The 24,574-nt window shown below is 37.4% G+C and overlaps 1 protein-coding gene across 8 annotated transcripts in view; it reads left to right on the forward strand.

Annotated features, from left to right (window-relative positions):
- BMPR1A (bone morphogenetic protein receptor type 1A) overlaps positions 1 to 24,574 on the forward strand; it is a 135,900-nt gene that overhangs the window by 91,902 nt on the left and 19,424 nt on the right. For all 8 annotated transcript variants that reach the window (XM_027586675.2, XM_027586724.2, XM_027586719.1 and 5 more), the window contains 5 exons: positions 9,104 to 9,322; positions 15,952 to 16,114; positions 18,324 to 18,426; positions 22,888 to 22,984; positions 23,144 to 23,243. In XM_027586675.2, the coding sequence (XP_027442476.1) occupies positions 9,256 to 9,322; positions 15,952 to 16,114; positions 18,324 to 18,426; positions 22,888 to 22,984; positions 23,144 to 23,243 (530 nt within the window). In that variant the 5' untranslated portion in view covers positions 9,104 to 9,255. The remainder of the gene's footprint in view (positions 1 to 9,103; positions 9,323 to 15,951; positions 16,115 to 18,323; positions 18,427 to 22,887; positions 22,985 to 23,143; positions 23,244 to 24,574) is intronic.

Genomic DNA, 24,574 nt, shown 5'->3' on the forward strand with positions numbered 1-24,574 from the left:
ACATCTAGAACCACAGAGGAGCCTTTAGATAATGAAAAATGGTAGATCATTTAGTCAAGAATCCGGATTTCTCAACAAGGAGAGCACTGTTGACATTTGGTGGGGACAGTTCTTTGTTTTGAGGGATCGTCCCTGAACATTGCATTGCATTTTCTATTTTGGTCCTTTGTCACCAACCAAAAAGCCACCCGCATATTTCCAGATCTTCTTAGGGAGGGACACACTTGCAAAAGCTCATGACTGTTTTTGAAAGGTTGTTTTTTCACATTGAGGGCATAAATACAGATATATTGTGATTTAGTTTCCTGAGTGAAATAAGGGTAGGGGTTTTTTGTTATTTTTGAAGTTTTGCTTTGTTCTTTTTTTTTCCCCCCTTAGTTCTGGAAGTTGAATATATTCCACTTAAAGATTGATTTAGCATTTGAATTAGTTTTTTGGCCACAACGAAAGTCTTTGATTACATGTAGTGTTGCTTAAGGAAATGAGAAATCTTTTGATAACCAAATTTTGGTATTCTTTCAAGCATTTTGACTTTGGGTCACATAGGTTAGAATAGAAAGCCCAGCCTATCCTGAACAAACTTCTAACTTGGATAGGTTTTAATTATTTGTGGGACGAGAAGTGTAATTTGCTGAGTCTAGAAGAATTTGTTTGTAAGGTCAAAATATCTTAGAACTCTCTGAATATATATATTAAAATGCAGTTTATAAGCACTTAGGAAATGTTAGCTATGTTGTTGGCTTTGGTGAAGTGAATATATATAAAAATATGTGCGTGGTGTGTGTGTATAGTCTGTTACTCTCTGAGGTCTGTTTACTAGAAGTATTTGTATCAATCAGGGCCCAGTCAGGAACCACAGTGGCTGTTTTCACAGGAAGAATTTGGTATAGGGAATTGACTACACAGGTATTAGAGAATTGAAAAAGCCAGTGGAGCACTGGGAGTAAGCAGAAATGGTCATTGTGAGAAGCAGCTACCACCCCGAAGAGACTGAGGTTTCAGAACCTAGATGCTTGGAGAAATGTGTGCCCCTGTGGAGGCAGCTCAGAGCCCGGCTGCTGCTGGCCCCTGAGGAGCTCAGAGCATAGGTTCTGAGGAGCTGGCTCTCAGACTTTGAGGTGCCGGCACCCCTGGGTCTGAATGTGGGCCATGAGGCTGGTTCTGGAAATGTGGCAGCAAGTTAGAAACTAGGAACTTACTGCTGCCACCTGTGCGGAGGGTGTGGCTGAGGTGGTTGACAGGGAACAGCAAGGTGAGGAAGAAGCAAGTCCCTTCTCCCTCCTCCAGCTTTCTCTTAGTCCCCTGCTGGCAGAGCCTGTGAGGGAGCTAGCTGGTAGAAGACATGTTAGCAGTATCCCAGCTCAGTGCCACACAGTAGAGCATTGAGAGTTTTTTCCCTTTCTGAGCAGCAGTGGTGTGTAATGAGGAGCCTACGACTTTTGGGTTTTTTCTCATTACCTCCCGGCTTCTGACTTTGCATTAGTGAGTGAAATTTGGGCTTTGTCGCAACAGACTTGCCTCTTACCGGTTGTGTGATCTTGGGCAAGTTTCGAAACTCTGCTGAGCTTCACTTTTTCCTTGCAGAGTTGTGAAGATGAAATAAAATCTTACGTGGCTCAATAAAAAATAACTTCCTGTTTACTTTTTGATGGACTTACTCACGTACCGACTGATAAAACATGGCCCTTAGGGTCAAAGACCTGGGTTTTAGTTGTTCCTCAGGTCGCTAGCTATATGAAATTCAGCAAGTCGCTTTAGCTCTCTGAGCCTGTCTTTTCTCTGTCAGAGTAGGGATAATCTTACTTCCCGTAAGGGTCATACAGATGGTATAATGCACATAAAACTAATTTGCAAATTATAAAGATGGTGATACGCTAACATGAAGTGAACACTAAATAATATTTATGAGTTTCTCTCATTTAATCAGCACAGAAGACCTAGATCTGTCGTATGCTAGACTCTGAACTCTTCACCACCATTTTATACTGATTTTATCTGTGTAAAAATACTGTGCAGAAAACAGAGATGGTATTGTTCACCGTTACCCCTAATACACCTAAACAGGGATGACCAAACGCTGTGCCTCCCAGGCATCTCTGCAAACACTTTGCTTGTTTTTTGGTCATTTGTGCTTATTCCAGGGGCGAGACAGAACAACACCCAGACCCCCTCAATGCACAGCTGCCAGTTAGAATCTCTTCTGAGTGCAGATGTGCCAAAGATTGATGTGTAGCATAATCTAGTTCTAATTATTTGTGAGCTTTTTCATTTAATAGAAATAAACGAACAAAAAAAACTTTGGAGTAACTAGGTTGGGGATTTGTAGTACAAAGTTGGTTAAAAATAGATTATCTCCTGTTTTTAAAAATACTTGATAAACCAGGAAACATTTATTGTGCATCTAATATTGAGGCCCCTGGTGTGGGATATAGGACGTATAAATGCATCTGCAATGTATAAGGCTGTACTAGTTTGTCTTGCCTTTCTGTTCCTGGAGAATTCATACTTGTGTTTGGCTCAGAAGGAAAGTGAAAAGGTTTTGAATAAAGAGGGCATGATTTAGCAGAAATACAAAGGTTAAATGCGTTAAATTTGCTTTGAATAAATAATGGAGTGTTGGGAAAAGGTTAAGTCTAGTTAGGAAGTAACTTCAGTGGTGACGATGAAATTAGTGACCTCAAGGTGTTGAAGACATGGCAGTTAGAAATGTCTCTGTAAAGTGGAACTTGGTTGGTTCTCTTTGCTCCTTTTTCAGACTTTCCAAAAGACCTCATTATGAATGTCTCACCCATCACAAATTCTCACAGCACAGCCTCCAAGGCAGACTTTTTGGTGAGATTCCTGTGTATTACCACAGATAAACTTACATAACTATTTATTTAAGCATGTTATTTTCTTAAGGGTTTATGTTTAGATTTGGGTGAGATTGTTTTTCACACTGATATAAAAATAGCCATGAGCGGTGTTACCACAGTTGTCTGTGTATGTATTAGCTCAGGGATTGATGGGAGTAGAGGTTGGAAATGGGGAAGAAATGGATGGGTTGCTGGTTAAGAGAAAAGACAATATTCTTATGCTAATCCAAGCTCTGGATAAGGAGCAAAGCAGCCATGCAGACAATGGCTGTGGAGCCAGAAAGTCTGCAGTGAGTCTAGTCCTTCTCAGAAAGCTTGTCAGGCCAGGCGCCTGGAGCTGCCTAGGGGGAGGGATCCCTGGAAGGGGGAGTTTGCTCCTCACCACTTTATGGAATTGGCAGCTGGCCAGCTTGTTGAAAATTCCCAAACCTCACTACTAGAAAGTAAAAATTAATGGTGGGGGGCTTAAAGGGAAGAGGAAAGAATGACTTTAGTCTGTTTTTTCAGCTGACTTCAGTCTTTTCCTGTTTTTTTTTATTCTGATTGAACTATTGGTTCAGCCGTATTTGTTTACCAAGCTTTGTAATTTTTTATTTAAAAAGAAACCATTTATATTTTATTGAATAATTTGCCTTAGTTTTATTTTCCTGAAGAACAAACAGCACCAATCTATGTGTATAGCAATGGAAAATAAATTTATTTAGATGCCTATTTGAACTAAATATTTAAAAATAACTTTTAAACACCAGCATCATTTTGAAATTTCGATCATGTAGCATTTCAAAGGTCTGTGTTTCCTTATATCCTTAGCTTTGCAAGGTTAGGTATTTTAAATTTAATATAAAAATTCCAATGAGTTATTCCAGGAATTTAAAAAATGTTATTTTCAGATGTTAGAATTATAAAATACTCTGTTTCAGGAATGGTTGTAAAATATGGTTACTGTTTTGCTATGTCATGATCACAGAAACAGTTATTATGATGGGACAAATAAAGGGAAAGTCATCAGTATTTATATTACTAATAACAGTAATCACAACTGTAACAACAGACGGCTGTTACTTACTGAATGGTTAATACCGAGATGCACGATGCTAACTCATTTGGGTTAGTAGTTATCATTCCCATTTTGTGGCTAAGGAGACTGAGATCTAGACAGCTTGAATAACTTTTCCCAAATTACATCTCAAATAAATACTGGAGCTGATATTTGAAACCCGTAGACTTACATCAGAATTCACTCTCTTAAATTTGCCAGGATATTACATGAAAAGTGCCTCTACCTAGAACATAAAATTGATGTCATCATTCTGGAACTCATAGTTAAAAAGGGCACATGTTTAACAGTATAGAGAGTAGAACTAGGGATGGTTTTCTCCCCACAAAAATGAACCTTACTTGTTGAGATAATTTTAAAAGAAAGCGCATACTTTTGGTTACTCCTTTGAAAGAAAGATGTTACTTATATATACCAGTTCTTTGGGCATTGTGACTATCTTATACTTCTTTTGTTATGCTCTGATTTGACTATGCTTTCCAGACTCTTGTTTTTTGGTTGGCTGTGCAATAATTTACAGTGATTAGGCTTTTTATTATTTTAGCAAATTTCTCATAATGACTATATTATATAGCAGTGTATATTTTCTGTTGCTGCCCCACAAATTACCCCAAAACCTAGCAGCTTAAAACAAGCATTTATGATCTCCTACATTTTCTGAGGGTCTGGAATCCACCAGGAACTTAGCTGGACGGGTCTAGTTTAGGGTCTCATGAATTGTGCCGGTTAAGCTGTGGTCACCTGAAAGCTTCCCTGGGGCTGCGGCATCCATGTGCAAGATGGCTCACGCACATGCTGCTGGCAGGAAGCCTCGGCTCCTCGCCACGTGGCCCTCTCTGGAAGGCTGCTTGAGTGTCCTAATGACATGGAAGCTAGCTTCCCGCAAAGTGGGTGTTTCAAGAAAGAGCAAGGTGGAATTGGAAATGCCTTTTATGATCTAGTCTCTGAAGTCACACTCTGTTGTCTCCATCTCATTTTATTTGTTAGAAGTGACTCATTAAAACCAGTGGGAATTCTAGGCAGAGAAGTAGGCTCTACCTATTGAAGGTACCGTCAGAGCACTTGTGGACATATTTTAGATCAGCACAATGATCTTTTGGTAGATTGTTGTTGTTTTTTTTAACCTGTGAAAAAGTATCACTTGTTGAATACTAGTTTATATTCCAGTTGTGGTAATATACACTACATTAATATTGCACATGATAGGTTCTAGACCATAAACTTATTTTATCAGTGAGTGCCAAATAAATATATATGGTGTTAATGCTTTTATTAATCCAGTTTTTAAATGGATGTTGGTGTTCTGGGGCCCTCTTCTCTTTTCATTCTTAGAACACCATCTCATACAAAGCCATAGCTTCAAATACTCTATGCTGTTGACGTAATAGATTTGTATCTTCAGTACCCAATGTGTCCTTTAAACTTCATGCCCATTAGACATTCCCTTTGGGTAATCTCAGATGTCTAAAATTGAACTCTTGATCTCTTCCCTCCTTTCAAAATCTGCTTGTCCTCATTCCAGTAATTGCTCATGCCAGGAATGTAGAGATCTTCTTTGACTCTCACTCTCCCTTACCGCACAATCTAATCCAATAGTAAGCCCTGTTGAGTCTGTTTATGAAATATACCTTGAACCCATCCACTGTACCACCACCACCCAAATCTTAAGCACCATTGTCCCTCTCCTAAACTACTATACTGTCCTCAACTGGTCTCTTTACTTCTGCTTTTGTCCCCTCCAGTCCATTATATAGAAACCAGATAATTGCCTTCCCATCCCACTTAGATTTAAATCCCAGATCTTTCATACACTCTTCTCTGATCTGGTCCTTGTTTTTCCTATTTCTTCAAACTCACATCCCATCAACTACCCCTTATTCTCACCATTTCAGAAATACCATTCTTCCATTGCTCTTTTCTGCCTCAAGATTCTTGTACAGGCTGTTCCTTATGCCTAGAACTCACCCCCTTTTCTTTACCTGGCTAACTCTAATTCTTCAGATCTCATCTTAAATGTCACTTTTTAGCATGGCTTCCCTTAGTCTCTCCAGATGAGATTAGGTCACTACCCCATGCCTCTCTCGGACCTGGCACTTTTCTTTCCTCACACTTAGCACAAGTTATGATTACATATGATTTGTACTGTCTTGTTTAGTGCCTGATTATCTTAATTGTCTTGTTTAATGACTATGAACTCCATGGAGGCTGGGTCCGTTTTGCCCTCATCAGTCTATTCTCAGTGTCTAGTACAGAATCATGTATATAATAGGTACTTAATAAATATTTAGGAAATAAATTAATAGTCAGTGGCAAGAACACTGTTCCTGCAGGACTTGAGCATTAGAAGGAATCCGATGAATCACTTAATTGGTCTAGTCTCCTTTCCGTCCTGTCTGTCATGTCCTTGACAGAGGTGCATTCACACTTGGTTCCTTTGATATGCTGTGAGCAAAGGCCCCGATCTTTGAGTTGTAAGCCCAAGTGTAGTCATTTCCCTATCCTTTGCATTCCTGTCATTCCTCTCTAAAGTGTTCAAGAGGCCTGACCAGGTGGAATAAAGTAAGGTGGTGACCCTCTTTGATTACAGCAGTGGGCCTCCGTCCCTGCTTGGTAAGATTGCCTTCATGTCTCAGCAGTTGTCATAAGCACTGATGCATATTGAGCTGGTAGTCAGCTAAAACCTAATATTTTTCTTTTAAAGATTAAGGCTTTCCATTGTTGGGTTACAACTGAGGCAGTTGAAGCCATTTTACCTTTAGTCTTCTGTTGGCTGATAGCTAGCTGTTCTCTATACACGTTATTGTAGATCACACCTGTTACTTCCTGTGCCATGTTATAAACATGTATGAGAGGAGGAGACTTTATTGAGCACCTATTCTATACCAGGCTCTCCTACTTTATAATATATAATTATGTGTAACATACATAAAATATCCAGCAGGGCAGTCTAGGGTAGCAGTTAACACATGGACTCTGGAATCAGATCTCCTTGATTAGAATTAGAGCCCTGCCATTTACCAGTAAATTCCTTAAACTGTGCCTGCCTCAGTTTCCTCATCTGTAAAATTAAAATAATAATTGCACCTATCTCACAAGTTAGTTGTGATGATTTGATAATATATTCAAAGCATTTATAATGGTGCTAGTACATAATTAGAGGTGAATATGTATTAGCTATTACCTCATTTAGTTCTTAAAATAATTACGAGTTAATAATATAATTTCAGTTTTACAGATGAGGAAACTCATCCAGAGAGGTTAGGTTACTTATTTCAGGCAGATCAAGATTTGAACTTGTGCCCAGCATAGCAGTCACAGATGTTTATGGGAAGAAATCACACATAATCCCCTTCCAATGAAAGGGACTGTGACTGTGGCAGGTGCTTAAAGTCTCCTCACTTGCTCTGCAGGATGCTTTGGCTGTCCCTCTAATGAGACTAGACCACATACTAGCTTTAAATAAATTGATGAGGAAACAATGACTCTGGAAGATGGAACCAGTCATAGCAGTCAGTTTCACCTAAGACCAGGAGCTCCTTGCAGCGGGGACTGCCATACTCATATCTGTATCCTAGCACCCTGCACTGATGTGTTATAGGCACTCAGAAAGTGCTCTTGGTGAGTGGGTGGCGGTATGGAGCGGGCGGAGCTAGTAGGAGAGGCCGAAATGATGCCAGGCTTTTTGTCATGGGTGACTGAAGACATGGCACTACCTTCCTCAGTGATAGCAAGTGCAGGAGAAGGAGGCAGGCCTAGAGGGTTAAGAAGGAAAGTTAATGCATTTAATTTAGACGAGTGTTGTGTAATCCTAGTAGAGATACTTAGTAGGCAAATAGAAATAATGATGGGAAAACAGGGTTGGAATTATACTGCAAACTGCTTTTGAATTTGAAACCTGGAACAAGTATCCGTAGAATCACAATTGTGTAATTTCAAGAAGGGAGTTTTCCCAAGAAATGCTATTAAATCACCTTATGGATGTTGTTCTGTAATTATTTTAGATTTTATGTCTTACTGTCTCAGCATTCTGTAGATGGGAAGCAATTTAATTTTATAGTAGAGAAGTGAGAAATTGTAGACGTTTTAGAAGTCAGATATTAAAATGCACAATATAAATGACACTCTATAAACCTTATTTCTTCAATACTGTAAGTGCCTTTGAAGAGCTAAGTAAAGTGAAAAATTCTTAGGTTGATAAAATAGAAAGCTCAGGTTGTTTATGGTAGAAATCATGCTAGGGGTAATTAAGTCATGACTAAATAAAATCTTTTTCATTCAGGAATAGTTTAGGCTGAAATCAATAAAATCGAATTGTCTAAACCAATAGGATGGGAGAAAGAATTATATTCATCTATATACGAAATAGTGGGGGTTTTTTTGTTACCCATTTCAACTATTTTATAATTGCCAGATCTTAACTGGGGAGGTTAGATTTCACATCATCCATATTAAAAGCTCAATTTTATAATGAGCCAGATTTGCAATATTTTAGGAAAATAATTTTAAGATATATTTCTGTTGCTTTAATGATGAAGCACACTGCTTATTTAAATATGTGTGATTAGCTAGGCTTTCTCTTCTATAGAATAAATTATTGCAAAGATTTGAGGTGTTTTTATCACATCTATTAGGATTTGAAAGATGATTGATGAATAACTTCATATTTTAAATTCAGTTTTTCCTGCTTTATTCTTCGTATATTTAGAAATTGTTACTAATAAAATAATTAGAGCAGCCAGAAAAGACTATTGGGATTATTTAGTGTACTTGTTTTACATATGCTTAATCTGAGATCAGGAGAGGTGACAATCTATTTACTGAATTATTTAAGCTTTTGAATTACAGTGCCTATTTGTTATTGTAAATAAAGATAGCTTTAATGTTTAAAAATGTATTTCATTTCTGGGTGGCTCAGTTGGTTAAGCTTCCAACTCTTGATTTCAGCTCAGGTCATGATCCCAGGGTTGTGAGATTGAGCCCCACATTGGGCTCCATGCTGGGCAGGGAGCCTGCTTAAAATTCTCTCTCCCTCTCTCCCTCTCCCCCTCCCCCCTTCTCTCTCCCTCTCCCCACCCCAAAATGTATTTCATTATTTAAAGGAATGTTTGAGCATTTGTTTTTCTCTCTTAGTTTTGAAAACTTCCCAGAATTCAATTATATTCATTACCTTTTTTATATTTTTATCTTTCAGGAATCAAGAGAAAGCAGTGGAAGTTGGAGTCATTGTCAAGTGATTGAGACCTTTTGCAAGAAAATCTCTTTGAATTAAAGTCATTTAAATTAGTGACATAACAAGACCAGTTATTAGAGGTGACACTGTACAGGAAACATTAAAATTGAACAATGACTCAGCTGTATATTTACATCAAATTATTGGGAGCCTATCTGTTTATCATTTCTTATGTTCAAGGTAAATCAGTGTTCATTTAAGTAATCTTTTTCAGTATTTCATTTCTATATTTAAAATACCCATTCTTGAAACTGCTTCTTCTACTCATGTGCCTTTTTGAACATGTAGGCTCAATATGCCAGCATAACTTTTAAGTAAAAAGGCAAAGAACAAATACATGCCAGGTAATTTTGAACGTGATTGTGATAGAAACATTTTCAAATATTTGTAAAATTTCAGCCTCTCTGAATCTGTTCTCTTATCCATAACATAGGCATTATGATATGCAACATTAAGTCTTGTGAGGATTAAATGAGATAAAGTATAAAGTAAAGTATCTGTCCTAGTAAGACTAAGACACAGGGTAATAGGTACTCAAGACATAGTTTTAAAATTCCTTTCTCCTTTAAAATACAATACAGAATAAATGTAAATAATTTAAAAAATCATTTTGTCATCATTAAAAAACTTCAGAAAGGTAGTTGCATTTGTATGTGCTAAATACTAAAATTTCTTCATAGAATACTCAAAAGTTTTATTTATGAACAGCATTGTAATTTTGTGTTCGTAGCTTGGAATTCCCAAACAGGAAATTATTGTGATGACTCTGAGGATCAGATGGGCTATATTTGCACATGGGATTTTTCCCAGATGGTTTAATTAGGACATTATTTCAAACTGAAGAGAGAGTACTCTTGCAAAAGGATTTTAAAGTTATTGGGTATCTTCATTCTCTTAAGTTTATGTCATCACAGATTGTTCTTTCATAAAGTTTTGTTCAGAGCGATAAAGATTAATATCTACTAGCAAGAAATACAATTAACAGCACAAATTTTTTGACAATTTCATTTTTTTTTAAATGTATTTATTTGAGAGAGAGAGAGAATCCCAAGCAGACTCCCTGCTGAACATGGAGCCCAATGTGGGGCTCAGCCCCATGACCCCGAGATCATGACCTGAGCCGAAACCAAGAGTCAGACACCTAACCTATTGAGCCATCCCAGGAGCCCCTGATGTTTTCATTTGAAAGATAAAAATAAAATCTGTAGCTTCATATTTTGTCTTAGGTGTAATTGATACCTTTAGTATTTTCTTGCTCAGAATACAGAGAGCCCTCTTCGAAAAGCCACTTTTTTTTTGGTGAAATACCAAATTATTTAATAAAACACTTTTATTTTAACAGCTCTTGTTATATGTCTTGTTGATCAGCCTCAGCCAAAGCTGTTTTGAAGATGAGTTAAATTAATAGTAGCATATTTGTTACCTCACTCCCAGATAATTAGTATTTGATGTTAAATTTTTAAAAAAATCTATATAGATCACACAGAGGCAATGTAATTCAAAATTCTTTCCCCACTCTGATTCAAATTATTCTGTAATAAACTTTTATTAGATGAAATAAACTGGTAATTAGTTATCAGGTGTAAGTGAAAAATCTTGGTAAGAATTACATTTCTGTGATGAATAGCCAAATGTTGTTACATTTCCTTTCAAAAAGATTAGTTTGAGAGTTGCTTTAAATAAAACTATTTAGTCTTAAAGAAAAAAACCAAAACCAATGTAGAAGAAAATGTTATTTCTTAGAGATTACTAAGGATTGGAAGTGGTGTTAGTGGAAATAACTTGACTTTAGCTTCAACTTTAGCTTCAGTTGTGTCTTGGGAAAGTAAATTTCTCCATATTATTGGTTTCCTAGTTGTAAAGTAGAAACAATAATATGTATCCTAGATGTAAACAGGAATTTTTGGAGCATTAGATGTTTTGATAAAGATTTAAGTCCTTTACATTGAGATAAAGTTATTCAAGTTGGAACAAAGAACGAGTCAGCTGATATTAACATCTAATTGCTATTTAGTCCTTGTTTTTGGCTTGGTCACAAGTTTTAGAAATGGATTTTAGCTTTAAGAAACTGATTACCCAACAAACAGTGACTTAAACAAGTAGATTTATTTTTTAATGTAGATGGTAGATATTGCTGGTGCTGATTCAGTAGTTGAGGTGTCAAGGTTGACATCTGTAGTTTTCTTGGCTTTTCCCTAATGGTTACAAAACGGCTGCTGTTATCTGCATTGGAGGAAGGAAAATGGGGAAAGGGTCAGCATTGACTTCAACTGGATGTTATTTCAGGAAAGCAAAATGTCCCCAGAAACCAGCCTTCTGCTGGCAGATTTTATTGTGTTTTGTTGGATAAACTGAGACAGTTGCTAGGGCTACTGGAAAACTGGGAGATGGGGTCATCACAGTGAGCTTAGATTAATCTAAGTCCATTGCTTATGGCTGGACACATGTCCCGCCGGACAAAATCAGTTTGGTCAGTTAGGAAGATAGGGAAAATAGATACCCTTGGGACAACTTAAAGAGTCTGGAACAGATTCTTTCTCTTCTGTCAGTTAAGGTGTTTTCATCTCTTAAGTAACAATAACAAAAAAAACCCCAATTCAAAATAGCTTAAACAATAAGGAAAATGTTGTATTACAAAACAAGAAGTCTGATGGTAGGGGGACTTCAGTAAGTTAATTCCTTGGCTCTCATCAAGTTCTTTCTCTTTTTCAACTGTGTTCTCCACCTATTAATTTAGCCCTAGGTTAACTCACTCCATGGCCACAATGTGGCTGCTGTGGGGCCAGAGATCCCATGTAGACATGGCAAATTTGAGTTGACAGCATTCGGTAGAAGAGGGAATCGATGTCTCTTGTGTCTCTTTTTAATTGGTAAAGAAATCTTTCCCCAGGCACCTCTCCTCTTCCTTCCCCTTCCTTTTGCAGCGGACTTCCTTCTAACTTTATTGGCCAGAATTAATTTATGCTCTTGTGTAAGCAGTGGCAAGGGGACTGGGACTAAAATTGTTGGATTAGACAAAACAGTTGTCTCTACTGAGGGTAGGGCTGTGCTTCCTCCAGTCACATGGAGGAGGGGGCAAATACTTAAAAAAGGGTGTGTGTGTGTGTGTGTGTGTGTGTGTGTGTGTGTGTGTGTGTGTGTGTGTGTGTGTGTGAGAGAGAGGAGGGGGCAAATACGTAAAAAAGGGTGTGTGTGTGTGTGTGTGTGTGTGTGTGTGTGTGAGGAGGGGGCAAATACTTAAAAAAGGGTGTGTGTGTGTGTGTGTGTGTGTGTGTGTGTGTGTGTGTGTCTAGCAAGGTAAAGGGAAGAAGAACACCTAACAGCATCTGTTGCAGGGTACCACACCTGTCTCATACCCTTCTCATATGCTAAAAGTGCTCGTGTCAGTGGAAATACTCAATTCCTCCTCAAAGATATATATGTATATATAACCCAGAGGTTTATCCACTTAATGCACTTGGCCACTCATCCAGGACTTTTGGTTAGTATGTAACCTTGTCCACCAGGTTCATATGGGCCTGTTCATGGTCTAGCAGTGGGTACCTAAGAGAGAAATTGTTGGTTCCCAACACACCCAGTATTCAATGATGAAGAAGAAATTGCATAAGTACTATATAAACTCCTATTCAGAAGGGCAACTTGGAAGCCACCTTTAGTAGTCACCACTCCGTAGCACATAGATTAAGAATTGTTACTGATCACTTTGTACCTGCAAAGCATTGATGTCCCATTGGTCCCTCCAGCTCTCCTACCTTTTGCCTTCTGATTCCTATTCTAGACATTCTGTCTTAAGGAAGGGGGAGGACTTTCTCTGCTTTGTACAAAGGAAGACCATAGATGACTGGGAAAGTAAGAAAAATTATTTAATCTGGAAAAAAATTGTAAGATCATTGATGCCAAAAATTGCCATTAATGACAAAGGAAGGTGGTATAAATGTGTCTATATACAGTCACTTGTATCTTTTAGCTATTCATCTCTGTATTTATATATATTTGTGGTTTTTTCTCAGTTGTTACACTTGAGCATGTAAACTTTAAGTATTTTTTGCATGTATTTGTTTGAAATACAACCTATAGCTTTGGCCCACCCCAGACCTCATGATTTTATGCTTTGTAAACACAGGACTAGTGAGTGGAAAGAGATTGGCATATTGTAGGAACTGACAGAAGGCTAGCATGCCTGAGCATGATGGAGGGTAGGTGCTGTGAGTTGATATTGGAGAGGTACACAGGGTCCAAATCCTGCTGGCGGTGGGCATGGTGAAGGAGGTTGGAGTTTATTCTGAGTGCATATGGAGCCATTAATTGGTTTTAAGCAGGGAGTGACAGGATCAGATTTATGTTTATAAGATAACTCTGGCTCCTATGTGGGAAATGGATGGGAGGGCCCAAGAACAGAAGTAGGGAGGTGAGTGTGGAGATTCCTATCTCAGAAGTGGCACAGCATGATGGGACCAGGTAGTAGCAGTGGAGTTGGAAAAAAGTGGAAAAACTTGAGATCTATTTTGGAGATTGAGCCAAAAGACTTGGGGAGATGGGTTTGAGGAGATACGTTAATGAGTTCCATTTTGGACAAGTTAATTTTGAGATTACTTAAGCAGCTCAAGGCTGGAGGGGTAAATCTAGGAACCATCAACAAGGAGATTTGTTTAGACCGTAGGATGGGTGCTGTCACCTAGGGAGATACTGCAGAGAGGCTGTTGCTTAGTTATTTTTCTCTGCATCCATGCCTCTATTTAGGGAGATCTTATAACTTTAAGATACAGCTTAGTTTTCATTGCTTTTGACACCTAGGCCGACTTTGTGTTACAGGCTCCTTCCTTTGTTTACCTTTGTATTATATCACTTTTCACAGTGTGTTTATTTATGTGCTTATTGTCCTTCCCCATTTCTCAAGGACCAGATCAGTTTCCAGCAATCGGTAACTTGCCTGCACATAGCTGGCCTCTAATTAATGTTTTGTTAAATAAATATTTGAGGTAATATAAACCCCAGATGCAAATTATTATAATTAAGATTTTTAATTTCCTAAATTCAAATAGTGTTTTGGGAAATTTATGTGTATTAACCAGGATATAACTTTGAATATTCTAGGTATTGGTGATCTTTTAGTATGATCTTTGTTATTAAATAATTTCCTCATTTGTACCCTATTTTATATGTAATTAAGCCCTTTATTATACATTCATTTCATCTATATATAACCTTGAGTTGAATTGGGCAGGAATTATTATCACCATTTTTTAGAGATAGAAGAGGTTCAGAGAGTAACATCAATGGATATATTTGGGAGTTGAACCCTTACCTTCACATTGTTATTTCCATGTCATTTCTACCACACTATACTGCTTTTTCTGTGTATCACTAGATATTTGAAAAATTAATTGCATGTAGTATATTATTTACCATTTGCTCTCTATACTTAAATTAATGCTTCCTTCTGTTATCATAGTGGATTTTAAAGCTGGTGAATAGACTTCAGGTGGCCTCTAGTCCTGCTGTCTTACTGAGTAAATGGGTCTGAAGAAGTGACAGGGCTTGTCCATGATCATCCAGCTAACTAAACTGTGGTGGGACCATCATAGGACCATAGTAGACCACAATCCAGTTTGCCTCGTTTTTAGCCTAGTGGATTTCTTCTGTTCTTGGACATCCTGCCCTTTTGTTAACTTTTTACAGTTGACATTCCTGACGTAAATGAGGTCTTTAAGCTTTGTTATCAATTTAAAGGGTTAAATGAAGATTATTAAAATTATTAAAATCCATGGAGTCACTAAAAAAAATTAGCACATTCTTTTCCTGTTATCAGTGTGTGTTTGTGTGTTACTTTTTCTTTTCAATAGTTCATCTTACCGGTATGGCTAAATTTAAAGTCAAATCCACATTGGAGGAGCAGGATGGCAGAGGAGTAGGAGACCTGAAGTCAAGTCCACATTATGCTTGAACCACTTATTTAGCATTTATAATGAAATGTTGTTTATACACAATTCTCTTAATATTTTATACCTGTTTGGCTCTACATACTATTCCCTGGAGGTCAGCCATACAAGGAATAGGCTAGCCAATTTCAGCTGATTCGGAGAGAGGGCGGAATTACTAAAACGTTTTAGTTCCGTTCTGCTTTCAGCCTGAAAGATTTCAGTACCAAATATGACAGTATCTGTCATTTGAGGCTACTTGACTCTAATGCAAGAACACAGTTCTGTTTTCATAAGCTCACTACTGCCCTACAGTAACCTTCAGTTTCTGGCAGCATAGGCTGGATTTGAACCAATGGCCTTGAGATGAAAGGCACCAGATAATATGATTAGTCCCCTTGCTCTCGCAGTTCCCTCACTTAAGCAATTAAAATCCAAAGCGAGATGCTTAGTAATTGCACTTCCACGTAGAAGCACAAATAAAGGACTTATTTTTTTTTAAGCTAGTCCCAAGTCTTGAGCCAAGGAGTTTAAGAACATATTTGTGTATTTTTTTAATGATTGGAAACAATCTCAGACTTCCCTGAAATCGCTTCTCATTTTGTACCTTTCTTAAAGTCATGACCATATTCTACCTTTGCCACATTATCTTCCACTGTGCAAAACTTGTGACATAGTCCTCTCCATATGTCCCACAATACCTGGGACGGTTATGCTGTGCATAATAGGTTATTAACAAATGTTAAATGTATGAATGAAATGCATTTTTAATTAAACACAGTAGCTGTCATACTGTAATAAGAAAACCTAGAAACTTCTCATTGGAAATTGAAATTGAAAGAATTAGCTTTTCAGAAATGGTTTATTCACAGATTTCATGTTTGAATACAGGGCAGAATCTAGACAGTATGCTTCATGGTACTGGGATGAAATCGGACTCTGACCAGAAAAAATCAGAAAATGGCGTAACTTTAGCACCAGAAGATACCTTGCCTTTTTTAAAGTGCTATTGCTCAGGACACTGCCCAGATGATGCTATTAATAACACATGCATGTAAGTATTTTATGCAGTCCTTCTTAAAGTTATGAGAATAGGAGCGCATTTGGTGCTATTTTAAGAATTGTTTACATTGTTTAAGGGTTTTTTTTTTTTCTTTAATTTTATATGGTATCTTTCCAAAGAGCCAAAAAACTTCTTGTTCTGTATATGGGAATACTTAGTACTACTATATGATTGATGGTTCTTTTCTTACAGTAACATTGTAATATCCTTTTTAAAGGAGATAAAAGGAATCTGGTATTTGTCTAACATTTTGAGTTTATTTAATAATCTTTTTATCATAAAGTTTACTGATACTTACTGTAGAAAATTTAGAGATTACCAAAAAAGAAATTCACCCAAAATCTTATAATTCTGAATTGGTTGAAATATTTTACAGAAAGATAGGAGTTGATATTGTGATACTTAATTTTATTTTGCTTTCTTACAAGTGAGCTCCCAATCCAAATCTGATTTATATGACGGTTTTAATTTTCCTACTTAATTTTATGTTAACTATTCAACACATTTATAAATGATCATATAATTCTATTCCATATTGTTTGGGGACATTGAAGAATTGACTTACTAGCCAAAAAAATTCCCTGAACAACACAGTCTGATCAGTTAATTAATTGTGTCCCTGTTATGAAGGTAATAACATCCTGCTTTGTATTTTCCTAGTGATTGTATGCTCTTTGAATGTCACCAGATATAAAGCCAAAAAGTATACATGTAAAATATTGAAATTAGATGATAGTTCACCATGTCTTAGATTTGTTGTTTGTCCTCTGGTGGTAGTTGAATTTATTGTGACAGCCTGGATAATTTGTCAAAGGGGAGTGTTCCACACTATGTCACCAGGTAATTTCTTGCCAAACTTATTGTCCGTAATACGTGCCTGATATGTGTGGGCTGTTAGTGGCTTAGTAATCCAGAATAACTGAATCACTAATTTTAACAGAATTTTGCCCCACACTTAGCATTTTTCCTTACAAAAAAATTAATAATTCTGCAAGTCTTTTAAGTAGAAACAATATACTTACTGATATGAATAAGTAAGAGCACACAGAAAAGCTTTTGTTTTTATTTTTTTTAAAGATTTTATTGATTTATTTGAGAGAGAGAGTGCATGCAAGTGGGAGGAGGGGCAGAGGGAGAGGGAGAAAGAATCTCAAGCCGACTCTCAGCTGAGCATGGTGCCCGATATAGGGTTTGATCCCACAACCCTGAGACCATGAGCTGAGCCAAAATCCAAGAGTCAGACACAACCGACTGAGCCACCCAGGCATCCCACAAAAAAAAGGCTTTTACAAGTGTCTTCCTACCCGTTAAAGTCTAAATATATTAGGGGTAAACTCCAATATACTAATACTAAAATGATAACATTTCGTTAAATACATATATATGTAAATTTCTTGAAGCTGTTCAAAAGTTATCCCTTTTTTCATATCACATTCAGTAAAATGCACCTCTCAGGATCTTAGTCAGTCTGTTATTCCCAAGTATATTTTTCTTTGTCATTAGTCTGGTTTTGTGTTTCATAGAAAAGTTGTTTTTATTTATTGTCTGTGGTATGTGAATACTGAAAATCCTATGGATAAAAAGAGGAAGTCTTTTTTTAAAAAGATTTATTTATTTATTTGAGAGAGAGAGAACAAGTGTGTGCGAGTTGAGGGAAGGGCTGGGCGGGGGAAGAGAGAGAGAGAGGGAGCGCGCGTGAATGTCAAGCAGAGTCCCTACTGAACACGGAATCTTGTTCACAGGGCTTGATCCCACGACCCTGAGATCGTGACCTGAGCCTGAGCTGAAACCAACAGTCAGATACTCAATCGATTGAGCCACCTAGGTGCCCTAAAGAGATAGCCGTTTTTAAGCATATTTTTAAAACATTAAGATTCTTTACTTTGTAAAATTTTATAAATCAGCTTCCTGTGATCACATGGCTGTGATTAGCAAAGAGAAGTTACATAATCATATTTGGAGGGCTCATTTTAAAAGAAATTTTTCCACCTTGGACCATAAGGTTTTAGTTCAGATGCTTGAAACTCTTTCATTTGCCTGAAAACCCATAGAATTTTGCTGATAAATAACATGTGAATGCAGTTCTAGTTCAAAAAACAAGGTACTAAAGGTCATTAGTACCCAGTCACATTCAAATTGAGATTTAATTGGTACTTTCTGATGTGAAGTTATGTTTTTTGGGGGGGGTCTTTTCTTTTAGAACTAATGGGCATTGCTTTGCCATCATAGAAGAAGATGACCAGGGAGAAACCACATTAGCTTCAGGGTGTATGAAATATGAAGGATCTGACTTTCAGTGCAAGGTAAGATCTCATTTGGGGCCTATGAAATAAAGAAGGGAGGGACCACGTGAAAGTATTCTTCTCTCCAGGAGAAGTGTGCCTGATCTGCTCATCATCACTGTATGTTCTTTTTTTTTTTTTTAAAGATTTTTTTTTTTTTTTTATTTGAGAGAGAGAGAATGAGAGATAGAGAGCACGAGAGGGAAGAGGGTCAGAGGGAGAAGCAGACTCCCTGCTGAGCAGGGAGCCCGATGCGGGACTCGATCCCGGGACTCCAGGATCATGACCTGAGCCGAAGGCAGTCGCTTAACCAACTGAGCCACCCAGGCGCCCCCATCACTGTATGTTCTTATAAATCAAATATATTGGAGGAAGCTTAGCTCTTGCTTCAAGTAGTAGGATTGTGGTAATTGAAGTTCCAGATTATTTTACTTTAAAAAAAAGTTTTAAATCATCCTGTTTTCAAATTGTCATGACTGCAAAAAATATTGTCACGGTATCACCCGTGGATTATAAAATTGGCTGGAAGGACTTTAGGGTGATGGGCAGTAACCTTTGTGTCCCTGGGACAAGTTCAGTCCTTGTAAGGAAATCTTAGTGGAGCTATTTCAACAGTAGCAGCAAAGGCATCAGAGGGCTGGTAATAAAGAGTTTATGGACATCCTGATGGCTCTCGGGTATAAACCTAATCTCTTCAAAATCCTGTATGGTAATTTTGCCCCAGCAATCCTTCCAGTGTTTTTGAAAAACAGCTTCAGACAGAACTGTTTGTTCACAGATTTAGGGTTCGACTATTTTAGGAAGTTATTCCCATTTTAAGAAATTCTCAGGATTGATAGAAACTTAAAAGGTTATATGTTCCGACCTCTGCTAAAGTTGGGGATCCGCACGTCCCCTTTGTACATCCCCCCTCCCCCTGACAAACACGTTTTGCATCCCATCTGTTTTTTAGTGCAATACCTCTAGTGACAGGGGCTCCTTGCCTCCCAAGACCACCTGTTTCATCTGTACGAACAACCTGACCTGATCTTTAGAAAGCTTTTTCTCCTAATGACTATAAATCCCTTCCTGCCCCTTTGGACCACAGAGGACAAATCTAAAGCCTCTTTAATAAGATAGCCCTTTACTGTGTGAAGGAAGTTTTTTGTGTGGTCCTGTGTTCCTCCCCATACTCTCTCATCTTTGCCCATGAAAATGCTAGTTCCCAGTCACGTCAACTGCTCCATGTATGATCAGCTTCAGTTACTCCGGTTTCTCAGTGTTACATGCAGAATCAAGTGTGGTTTGACCAGGAACAAAAAAAAATGCAGGCTCCTTTCCCTTTTTCTAAATACAGCCAAATCTCATGTTAGATATTAGATTGTCATGCCACACTGTTGAAACCTGTCGAGCTTCCGGTCAGCCAAAATCCCTGTTTTAACTCACACTTCCGCTGAACCACATCTCTTCCATTCTTTATTGGTTCTTTTGGTTTCTTGACACAAATAGGATGGGAATGGAATGAGTTTTGTTAAACAGTTGTTACATACTTGTCTATGTTAAATTTTATCATGTTAGCATTAGTCCTTTTCTGTAATTTGTCAGGATTTTGGGGGGGATGCTAATTTGATTATTTCTTCCAGTTTTATGCCATTTCCATGTTTATCAACCACAAATTCTATACATTTTTTTTATCACTGAAAATATTGAAGGAAGAACTATGGTTAGAGCACTGAGCTCAACAGTAATAACCAGTATCCTGCAAGCCCCCTAAACTAGGTGTATCACAAATTGAATTCACTAATGTAAGTTGCTAAAACTTTATAATGTGTATTCAGCTCCGTGTGCTGCTGCTTACTAGCTGCAGAACTTTGGGGCAAGGAGCTTTTCTTTTTTAAAGTTGTTTTCTCATTTGTGAAGGAGTTGTAAGGATCAAATGATAGGATAACATATATGTAAAGAGTTTAGCACACAGGGCTTAATAAATGTTAGCTTTGATGATATAACTGAGCAGTCGCTAAGCTGGTTATGTGCATCCCTAGGTACACACAGACTGTGTTACACAAGGATCACATAGGCTTGTGGATAGTTTAGGGGAGGGTTTAGGGGAATTGCTTTCCAGAACCTAGTCCTCTTGGCCTGCCTGAGAACAGGGCTCCCCAGGCAATTTCTGTTCCTTTTTTTCCTTTGCACAATCACCCATCTCCCTCCTGGTTTACAGATTAAAGGCCTGGGACTGAAAACCTCATTTCCAAATTACAAACAGTGTTGTAATTCAAATCTAAGTATCTAAGCTCACGTGACTCTGGACAAATCACACAAATGGACATGGGTGGCGGATGGGAATGGGGAGTGCAGGAATAAATATAAATCCCCACTAGGATCATGTCACATTTACTAGAGCAAGAAGAATTAATGTATCGAATATTTACTGTTTGTATTTAATATGCTAGGTACTTGGTATATGCTACCTCATTTCCTCACAGTTGCCCCATAAGGCAGGTGTTTTTTTGTCCTCCATTTTACAGCAGAGGAAACGAAAGCCCAGAGAGAAGTTCATCGTGCACAAAGTTAGTAAGTGGCAAAGCTAGGATTTAATAAACTTTTTGGTTCCAGAGCCCTTGCTTTTTCCATAATACCATGCTGCCTTCAAACTCTAGTTGGCCAAGTCTGCTTTCTTTTTGTTTTTCTTTTTTTTTTTTTTAAAGATTTTATTTATTTATTTGACAGAGAGAGACACAGAGAAGGAACACAAGCAGGGGGAGTGGGAGAGGGAGAAGCAGGCTTCCCGTGGAGCAGGGAGTCCGACACGGGGCTCGATCCCAGGACCCTGGGATCATGATCTGAGCCGAAGGCAGATGCTTAATGACTGAGCCACCCAGGCGCCCCTGCTTTCTTTTTCTTTAAAAAAAAAAAAGAAGAAGAAGAAGAAGAAATAGTATAACATTTAGCTCTTCAGTCTCCAGCACTTGTTCTTGCTAAAGTCTTCCCATCACACAAGCCTTCCAGGCCTCTCTCTTCCCTTGCTGGATGTGATCACCCGGCTTCGTCTTCAAGGGCAGGCACTCATGCAGAACACAGGAGACCTGGAGGATCTCTTCCTGTGCCTGGGAGAGTGGCTCCCACTGCATGGTGCTGATCTTTGTCCCCCTCACCTGATGTTCTGTCAGCAACACATCCATCGCTTGGTGGTCTGTCTTCTAGCATTGCTGGAGAAACCCTTTCTTCGTTTTTCTTTACATTTTCTCTTCTGCAAGGCTCAGCTCATTTTGATCATTAGCCTTCCTGCAGCTGTTCTTGGATGCTTCGTAGTCCTTGTATTCATCTTCAGTTATGTATTCTTCATTCCATCCTTCGTGTAAATGTCCTCGATCTGGGATTTCAGAGTCACCTGTATAACTCCTCTAACATATCTGTCTTTTCTTTTTATGATCATTTAAAAGTAAAAATTGTTTTAATGTTAAAAATTCAGTTAAAGTGTAAAACTTGTGGTTTTGAAAGTTTCCAAATACTCTTGACCCACCTTCCCTGGTAGAATCTCAAATCATGGACTCCTATTCACCTTTTTAAAGTCATACTCGAGCATACTGAAGTTCTTCCTTTCTGGCCATCTGATATTTAAAAATAGCATGGTCAATTTCTGCTTATATTGTTGCTACTTTTATAATGACAAGCAATTCCTTTCTGTTACTATTTTGGTTCAGAATGGCAGTTTTCCCAGGCAGTGCTGAAATGTCAGCATTCAAGTTAATAACTTGTCAAGTACTGAACCAATCAAGTCAAACTTCACACATAATTGTTGATGTCTGTTCTCATGACTACGGTCTTTTCCTCTGCTCATTTTCTGACCTATTAGGGACGCATCTCATATCTGGTTGGTGGTAGACGCTGAGAAGTTCAGGAATATGGCTTCTATATTTTGCCTTTGTCCTCACTGCATCTGCTTTAACTTGCTTCTACGTGGGGTTACAGCGTAGCTGTTGTAAGTTACAGTGTAGTTGTTGTAAGCAGACTCTGCAGTATCTTCTACTTACTCGACTACTTTTTCTGACATCTCTTTTCTTTAGACTGGGTTACCCTCCACTTAAGCACTGCTGTGAGATTCTTTGTACCCTACTAGTTCATCATTGTGATAAAATGTCTTATCCATGTTTTTTAAGGAAAAGATCCCATGACTTACATTTTTATTTAAACAAATGAATAGTTATATATTGATATGCCAAAGTTTTGGTGTAAAATACTTATGAACTTATGCTTGTAATTTATAGTTCAGTGTTCCAACACACCATCCACATACATATGTTCTCCTTAGGAAAAATAATTTCACAGTCTTCACTATTTCAGCACAGATTCTAATTTTTCAATAATCTTTTTTACACATAAAATTCAGAGGTCTTGTTCTTTCAGGTGAATTAGAAATTATATTTATGAATATTAAAAAAAACCTCATTATAAACTTAAAATATCAAGCCATTTTTAATTTTATCATTACTCTTCCTCTAGGATTCACCAAAAGCCCAGCTACGCCGAACGATAGAATGTTGTCGGACCAATTTATGTAACCAGTATTTACAACCTACACTGCCCCCTGTTGTCATAGGTAGGTTAGCCGAGAAGAGCATGATCATGATTTTCAGTAAAATATTTTCTCTGACTTTAACAGTAAGCAAGCTTTCTAGAATTTAACACTACAAATTATTTTTCCCCTTTAATATGTGATAGATAATATGTGTACTTTATTGTTTACTTCCCTTGTCAGGTCCATTTTTTGATGGCAGCATCCGGTGGCTGGTTGTGCTCATTTCTATGGCTGTCTGCATAATTGCTATGATCATCTTCTCCAGCTGCTTTTGTTACAAGTAAGATAATTATTTTGATACAAAATATTTTTTGAATATTAGATATGAGCAGTTCTTTAAAAGCCAGTGCAAAGAAATTATCGAGACACCATTAACTTGTATTCTCTGGTTCTATCTCCTTTAGGTTATAATCTCCTAACTAGATTATAATTTTCTTAAGGGAAAAGAGGACCTTACTACTAATCAGTTAATTGAACCCAACTTTATACTTCTTGTTTTGTTCATTAGTTCTTATGATTTTTCTTATTTATAGAATATTGAACTTTCTTATATATGAGTGTTGAAGATCTGTCCCCAAAAGCCAAGTACATTATCATTCATTAGTTATTTGTGGCTTCAGAATTGTTTGTGTTTAGTCATGATTTCAGAGGACAGTTGCCAAAACAGAAGAGTAACAACAAGAGGGGATAAACTTCAGTAATAAAGCTTTATCTTACTGGCATATGAATTGAATAGACCAAGAGATCAGTAGAACAGGTTATGAAACCCATAAATAGACCCAAGTATATAAAGAAATTTAATATATGATAAAGGGAACATTTCAGATCACTGGGGAAAATTTGGATAATTCTATAAATGGATTTGGTAGTAGGTAGCTATATGGAAAAAGATAGTTTTTTGTTTTTTTTTAAAATGAAGTTTAATCAGCTAACTACATTGGAATAAATTTTACCCAGCTTGGAACTAGATATATGGAAAATGAAGGGATGAAAGCACTGGAACAAACAGTGGAAGAATTTTAAAAAATAATCTCAGGATGTGGAAGCCCTTTCTGAGTCTGACACAAAACTGAAAAGCAAAAAAACCGCATGCACAGAAAACAAAACTTTAAATTAATAAATTGTGTCAATTACATAAAAATAAAACTTTACTATGTGGCAGAAACCACCATAAACAGAATGCAAACAGTGAAAAATATCGGCATCTTATATTACAGAGAGCTGATTTCTCAAATATAGAGAGCTTTTATAAATCAAAAAGAAAGAAACCTTAGCAGTTCAGTGGGAAAATGAATATTTATCTAAAAGGAAATACTTAGAGGTCTTAAAAGCAAAATAAAAAGGTGACTCAAGAATACTCACAATATGAAAAATATAAATTAAAATCATACTGAGATACTGTTTTTCACCTGTTATACTGGCAGAAATTCTTAGATAAAGAGGCAGATTGAGCATACTCACTCTTGCTGCCTCCAGTAAAAAAGCAATAGTTTTTAACTTCTTTGTCCAACTAGGACAAGGAGAACAGGAGATAACAGCAAAAAACTTTGGAACTTGGGAAGCTTTTGGATCAGTAGTAAGTGACTTTGCAGACCTAAAAAATCAGACTCC

Source organism: Zalophus californianus, chromosome 15, assembly GCF_009762305.2.
Source record: "Zalophus californianus isolate mZalCal1 chromosome 15, mZalCal1.pri.v2, whole genome shotgun sequence".
In the NCBI taxonomy this organism is placed as follows: domain Eukaryota; kingdom Metazoa; phylum Chordata; class Mammalia; order Carnivora; family Otariidae; genus Zalophus; species Zalophus californianus.